The sequence below is a fragment of the Pinus tabuliformis genome, chromosome 5_1 (assembly GCF_031772625.1).
Source record: "Pinus tabuliformis cultivar Carrire ecotype Pingquan chromosome 5_1, CPIR1, whole genome shotgun sequence".
NCBI classification, from domain to species: Eukaryota; Viridiplantae; Streptophyta; class Pinopsida; order Pinales; family Pinaceae; genus Pinus; species Pinus tabuliformis.
Genome location: NC_142305.1, coordinates 562,813,124 through 562,820,500, shown reverse-complemented (window position 1 = coordinate 562,820,500; position 7,377 = coordinate 562,813,124). Strand labels below are relative to the sequence as shown.

At 44.2% G+C, this 7,377-nt stretch overlaps 1 protein-coding gene across 1 annotated transcript; it reads left to right on the top strand.

Annotated features, from left to right (window-relative positions):
• The first annotated feature begins 3,416 nt into the window (after positions 1 to 3,416).
• LOC149166066 (uncharacterized) lies at positions 3,417 to 3,905 on the top strand. Its single transcript, XM_089430031.1, has one exon. It carries the CDS (start codon positions 3,417 to 3,419, stop codon positions 3,903 to 3,905), a length of 489 nt encoding a protein of 162 aa, XP_089286157.1.
• The last annotated feature ends 3,472 nt before the right edge of the window (positions 3,906 to 7,377 follow it).

Sequence of the window (7,377 nt, the reverse complement as noted above, 5' to 3'; positions counted from 1 at the left end):
TGAGAAGCCATCTAGAAAGGACATTAGTTCTGAGCCTGCAACTGATTGCAATATCTGTTCCATAGGAGGCAATGGAAAATTGTCCTTTTGGCAAGCTTTGTTGAGATTGTGAAAGTCTATACAAATCCGAATATCACCGTTCTTCTTTCTGACTGGGATGAGATTGGAGACCCACCTGGAATGCCTGATAGGAAAAATAATCTTGGCTTTCAGCAGTTTATTTAACTCAAACTTAATCTGGCTTTCCAAATTAGGATGAATTTTCCTCAATTTTTGTTGAACAAGTTTTTCATCAGAAGTCAAGGGAATAGTATGTTGAATAATAGAAGTGTCGTAGGTTTTAAGATCGTCATAATTCCAAGCAAATACATTCTTATATTGTTTCAACAGATGTATAAAAGCTAATTTTTCTTTTGATGTAAGTCCGAGACCTAGATTAATGTTTTGTGGTTCTGTGTCAGTTCCAAGATTGATCAATTCATACCTTAGAGTTGAACTCTAAAGTTTTGAATTAGTAGATCGTTTAAATCTATCTTTGAGGTCATATAAATCTTCCAACTTAAATACGGATTTTGATATAGCATTGTTGGTGGTTTCTCATTTCAGTTGGTCATCATGCTGGTCTTCATTAATTATCTGGTCATCATAAGAGCCTTCTGAAGTAAGGAAACTTACGATATCTGGATCGTTATTAAAGACTCTCCAGTTGGTGATATTATCAGGAATAGAAGGCCTAAAAAAATTCAATGGAAAATCGATTTGGGTTGTAATCTTTTGGTGGAATAAGCTTGGAAGTCACATTAGCTAGGAGATCGGCACTAGCATTTTAGAGTCTTGGAATAGGGGAAATACTAACAAACAGTGTATAGTATTTCTTACTTGCCTAATGACAATTTCAGAATCTCCAAACACTTGGAGGTATTTGATATTAAGACCAATTTCTCTGTACAAACCTTAAACCAATGCTTCATATTCAGCAGTGTTGTTTGTGCAATCAAATTCAATTCTGCATGCTAACATAGTCTTTTCTCCCTCTGGGCTAACTAATATGCATCCTGCCCCTGCCCCATCATTGGATCAAGATCCATAAAAACATAATTTCCAAAATAAAGATTTAATTACATGTTTATCTACAAAATTCACACATTTAGAAGTGTCTGTTTGGGAATAATTTTCGATTTGAGATACAACAGAGTTTTCTAAGAAAGGTGAAGTACGAGCATTGAAATTCCCTAGGAATGACTCAACATAATAGTTTCCGATTATGTTATTTCTATATGTTACCGGCTCATTTTCTCCTTCCAGTTCTGTTACTATATACTTTTGATGTTTCTCTCGGTCAACCCTTATTTGATTTGGCTTGCTGTTATAGGGAAGCCACATGTGAGACCAGTAAGTTGCGAAGTAACCATGAAGTTTTTTTGACCAGTCCCTACTAAGGATTAAGACATAGAATTCAGGAATATCAGCTACAAGTATATCAATGATTTAACAAACTTTTGGGTTTGTTGAAAGTCTAATGGTTACTTGATTCAGTTCCCCAACAACTTCAACTTGATACCTGTTATCACTCAGGTTGTTCCCCAAAAGCAGTGAAAAGGGAATACGGTCGAGGTAACCACTAACCAGTATTTTAGCTGCAAATTCTAGCCAATCTGCAACCAGAGAGGGCTCTCTCTTTATGTTTTAGCTTTGTTTTGCTATATGTTAGGCTAGTTATGAAACACAAGTATTTGTTTGGTGTTTGGAAGGTGACATTCAATAGAACAGGGCTGCAAGATAAGAGAAGTTCAGACCATTGGGTTAATGGAGTCTAATGAAAATAAACTTCTGGGTATGGTTTCTTTGGCAAGAGGAGGAACTACAGAGCAAGATAATTAAACATAGAACAATTTTCAAGCTGGAATAAGATGAAATGAAGTCAGCAAATGAAAGGCAATTAAGAATCTTTCATTATGTCAACAGAGGGAAAATGAATAAATATTACCAAGGAGTAATTAAGAATTCCTTAATTATATTCAGGGTGAAAGAACCAGGGAGATAGGAGCAGTCAAGAATTCCTGCCTATGTCAGTCCTGAAGAAAACATAAAAATTGACAGGAATTGAACACAGAGTACAGCAAAGTAAATTCAGGGCTATTCTTTTTTCCTGCAATTTAGAATATGATATATAGATGATATATAAAACATAGGAACAGTAAAACAAGAGTTAAAAAAGACTTATTGATCCATGAGGTAACACGAGAATTCTGTAACATATTCTTCTGCCATTAGTTCCACAACCAACAAGTTCATCAGCAAAGCATTCTAGCAATCTTTATTCAGAAGAGTTCTCAAAATTTACAGCACAGGTCTAGAATGATATTCACCAACCAACCCCCAATACATCTCTAGGGAAGGTATTTATACAAAAAGAGTTACAAAATATCTCATAGGGAAGATTGTTGTTATTATTAAAATATCTACCTGGGAAGGAAGACAACTTCAACTAATGTAAGACGACCAAAAGAATGGTTCGTACGGGGCTAGGGTAATACCCTAGGGTTTTTACAGTTACTGCAGACAGACGTCTCTGTTCCAGCGCCGCGCACTGTCTACCTTGCCGTTTCCGTCCACACCCGTCGCTTTCAGTTATAGACCTCTGGCTGAAAATGGGGGACAATATGGAGGTTGAGGCGGTGGATTATTCTGAGGAGCCTTTTCCAGATCGCGTTATCTTTGGAAACCCTAGCTTCTCCCGCTCTCAGCCGCTTGACTCCGCTATTTTGCTATCTTTCCCGGAACCGCCATTGTCCTCGCCTGTCGTCTCCTTTCCTCGGCATAGCTCGGATCCCCTTCCCTCCGGGTCGCATTCTGTGGACTCTTCGGGCTTTGAAGTACCTCCTTTGTCACCGGGTACCCTCCACATCTTATCCTCGCACACTCCCCCCTCGCCCTCCTTTGACCCGCATTCATCTATCTTCACTATTCCCTCTGTTGATATTCCGGTGACCGCAGCTGCCCCTCAACCCCCCTGCTCGGGTGCTCGACCATCTGGCTGTTTTGAGACCCCTGCGGTTAAGGTTAGGCCGGCAAAACAAAACCCTCCAGAAGGCGTTCCAAACCCCCTGGTGGACCACCCATCGGCTCCTCGCACCAGCAAAAAGAAGACTAAGTGCGTCAAGGCGACCTCAAAAGATATCACCATCAGATTTGGCGAGACCTCGGCTATCGGTGAATTTGTTATTATGGCTCGCACGGTGCTGGTTGGACATGTACGTGGTCGGGCGTATTCAGCCAACAGGCTGTCTCAGTGGGTTAAGGAGATTTGGGGTGGTATTCTGATGGAATTACCTAAGGTTCATGTTTGACCAAGGGTTGGTTCTCCCTGTACTTTTCAAAGGAAAACTACACGGACCTGGTACTGGCACATTGAGATGGCCCCGGTCCTTCTTAAACGTTGGAGCCCATTATTCGATCCTGAACATGAACAAATTGGGGCAGGTCCACTCTTGGTGCGCCTGCCAGGGCTACCAGTACAGTTCTGGAATGACGAGGTCTTTATCAGGATTGGCAATGCTCTGGGTACTTATTTAGATCATGACTGTACCTTTGTGGAATCCAAAAACATAACACTTGCTCTCATTTTGGTCCATTTGGATACATGTGAGGGCTTAGAGGAAAAGATTACTCTGCAGTGGGGGAAGTACATCAGAGTTCAGATCTTAGACTACGAAGGGGTGCCATTTCGCTGCAGACGATGTCACAAGGTCGGACATCTCTTCAAAGAATGCCCTCTCAATCGGAGAACAGAGGACTCACCTAAAATCACGCCTGCACCATCCAGGGCAAATTCTCCAGTCGGTTTGCGCCCCTCGCCCTCGGGTCTGGCACCAGCGGTCACCCCCCTACATCAAAGACAGTAGACAGTGGCTCCAGACTGTCTTCGCCTCCGATGACCAGGGCCTGATCTGCTGCGGAGGCCACGATTGCTTCGGGTATCTCTCTGAACCCTCCTCTCTCATCTTTTGATTTTACCTCGCATATGGCAGCCTCTCCGATTCAGTCTTCTATAGCTCATTGTATCATGTCTACTCCTCCGCCCATTGTCACTACTGCCCCCACTATCTTCGCTCCCTCCACATCCACTGCATCGTCGTCATCCTCAGGGCTGTCACCCCCTCACCAATATTTCCTTCGCTCCAGGTCACACACCAAGGAACCCCCGGTCGGTCAGACTGGTCTAGGTCTTATGATGCCTGGTGTCATCCCCCTATCATCCAGGGGTCGAAAGTCAGATCTCTCCAAGGCAATCAGGAGGGCTGGGGCGGAGGTCGCTTCCGGTCGCCAATCCACTATTGATGGGGTCCTTAGAGCAGGACATACCCCGAGAGGTGTCCCTCCATGAAGTGCTTGTCTTTTAATTGCAGGGGTTTGGCTAGTGCCTCAAAGAAACTAGCCTTGAGGAGACTATTTGAGACCGAACCGATTGACATTATCCTACTTCAAGAAACTCTGGGTATGGCTGAACAAATCTCCCACTCTCTCCAATCCTTGATCCCGAGCTGGTCATTTGTAGCCCTAGATGCTGTGGGGAGGTCTGGGGGTCTGGCTATAGGATACAACCCCCGAACAATCAGGGTTGATGCATCTTGGGGGGGATCGGGATACTTGGGTCTGGATATATTCTCTGTTAACCTAGGTATGATCCTCAGAATTGTGAATGTGTATGGACCCTGTCATCAAAGGGAACAGTTCTGGCAGCGTCTTCTAAACCTATCCCTTATGGAATTTGAGCGTACTATTGTAGGAGGGGATCTAAATTTTTCTCTGGGATTCAGAGAATCATGGGGATCTGCAGCCCAAATTGATGCTATCACTGACCATATGACTAATCTACTGGAGCAGACCGATTTTATTGATGTCCCCATGCAAAAACCGCTACCCACCTGGAGGAACAGAAGGGTGGGTGATGCTGCATTAGCTCGCAGACTTGACAGATTCTTAATGAAAGGACCTCTCCTCCAACAGCTGCATCACTACAGACAATGGGTGGGTTCGGGGGGTGTATCAGACCACTCACCCATTTATCTGGAAATTCAGGGGCCTTTCAAAAAGCCGAAAGCCCCATTCAAATTCAACCATGTCTGGTTGAGCGACCCTTCGTACATCAAGTTGGTTTCCGACTTCTGGAATGCAAACCCTATTAACCGAGCTGAGTCCTTCACAAAAGGGTTTTGCAACAATCTCTCTGAGATCAAACATCTCTCGATTAAATGGGCTAGGGAGAAACATGCCCAGGAAACCTCACAACTAACTAATATTGAGTTGAGCACTTTACTTGATGATCGAAGCTTGGGATTCATATCTGCAGAGGAGAAGATCCGACTGATTGAGCTTGAAAATCAGAAGGCCAACATCCTAAAGGAGTGCGAGGAATCCCAGAGGCTGAGGAGTAGAGCTATATGGTTAAAAGCTGGGGACGATAACACGAGGTTCTTTCAAAATTACGCCAAGGGCCGAAAGGTATCTAACACCATTTGGAATCTTCCTATGCCAGAGGGAGGCCTTGCAGATACCTTCAATAAGCTAGCCCACCTTGGTACTTCACACTTCAGGAACCTCTACAAATGTCCCTGCGAAGCAAACCTTCCTGACATCATTAATGTGGCAGGACACTTTCCAAGGTTTGTCAATGAGGATGAAGCAGAAGAGCTCTTTGCACCAGTCAGCTCTGGTGAACTTGAAGGCACGTTAAAATGGTTCAAAAAAGATAAGAGCCCTGGCCCGGATGGCTGGACCATTGAATTCTACCTGGCTTTTTATGAGCTACTGGGGCAGGACCTATTGAAAGTAGTGGAGGAAAGCAGAATATCGGGTTCCCTATACCATGCCATCAACTCGACCTTCATCGCTCTCATACCTAAGTCTGATGCCCCATCCTCTTTTGATGATTACAGGCCTATCTCCTTATGCAACTACCTATATAAGATTATTTCAAAGATAATTGCAAATCGACTCAGGCCGATCCTCTCCAGGCATATTGCCCCTCAACAATTCGCCTTCCTTGAGTCCAGACAGATCCACGAAGCCATAGGTTCAGCTCAGGAAGCCATACACTCCATCTGGACCAAGCACCTAAAAGCATCATCCTCAAGATCGACTTATCCAAAGCTTTTGACCGGGTCAGCTGGCTTTATATTAAGATGCTGCTGATTCATCTGGGCTTCCCTCACAATTACATCTCTTGGATCATGGCCTGCATCTCCACCCCCTCCTTCAGTGTCCTCATTAATGGCTCGGCCTCACACTTCTTCCACTCTGAAAGGGGGCTTCGGCAGGGCTGCCCATTATCCCCACTTCTTTTTCTTATTGTCATGGAGGGGCTGAGTCGTTTGATTGCATCTGCCAAAAGGGATGGAGATATCTGTGGACTCAAGATCTCTGAGGACTGTTACCTCACTCACCTCCTTTTTGTAGATGATGTGCTTATTTTACTTGATGGCAGCATCCGGGATTCCAGATCATTTTCCAAGATTCTCCTCCTCTTCTCATCCACCACTGGTATGCTTGCCAACCAATCCAAATCCACCATAACCTTCACTCGTACCTCTGTTCATGAATCCCAATTTGCGCTCCAGGTCTTCCCCTACAGTATACACCCCATGGATAGAGGTCTCAAATATCTGGGTTATTGGCTCAAGCCCACTTGCCACAAGATTGCAGATTGGGTCTGGCTGGTTACAAAATTGGAGAAGAGACTATCCATCTGGAGTCATAGATATTTGTCCAGGATGGGCAGACTGGTGCTTATCAAATCGGTCCTGGAAGCTACTCCGGTTTACTGGATGGCTCTTGCATGGATTCCCAGGAATATTCTATCTCGATTGAAACAATTATGTAACAGATACCTATGGAACGGGAATCAGGACAAAAGATTATTTGCATGGATCAGTTGGCAAAAAATCGCATTACCAAAGAAATGGGGAGGTTGGGGACTGAAGGATCTCCCCCTTTTTGCCCAAGCCCTAGCTGCCAAAATGGGTTGGACTTTGTTGACAGGTCAGAATCTATGGACTCACATCACATACCATAAATACATCTGGCCACAAAACTTGCTGGACTGGGCTCGTCTTCCCACTTGGCCGTCGATGGGTAGTTCATCTGTATGGAAGGCATTGATCCACTCCCTCCCCCTTATAAGAGACAACCTGGCATGGAGAATTAATGATGGATCCTTGGGTAGGATTGGGCTGGATCCGTGGATCGGCTGTGGAGGAAGACATATCCTATCCAGAGACCTCATTGTATATTTACACGCACATGGGATCATGTTTTTCTCACACATTGCAGACCAACAAAATTCGAATATATTTTCTCAAGCTTGGAAATCGGCAC

What these genes read in the sequence shown, in the direction of transcription:
- LOC149166066 (XM_089430031.1), top strand. Translation starts at nt 3,417, where the DNA reads ATGGCCCCGGTCCTTCTTAAACGTTGGAGCCCATTATTCGATCCTGAA.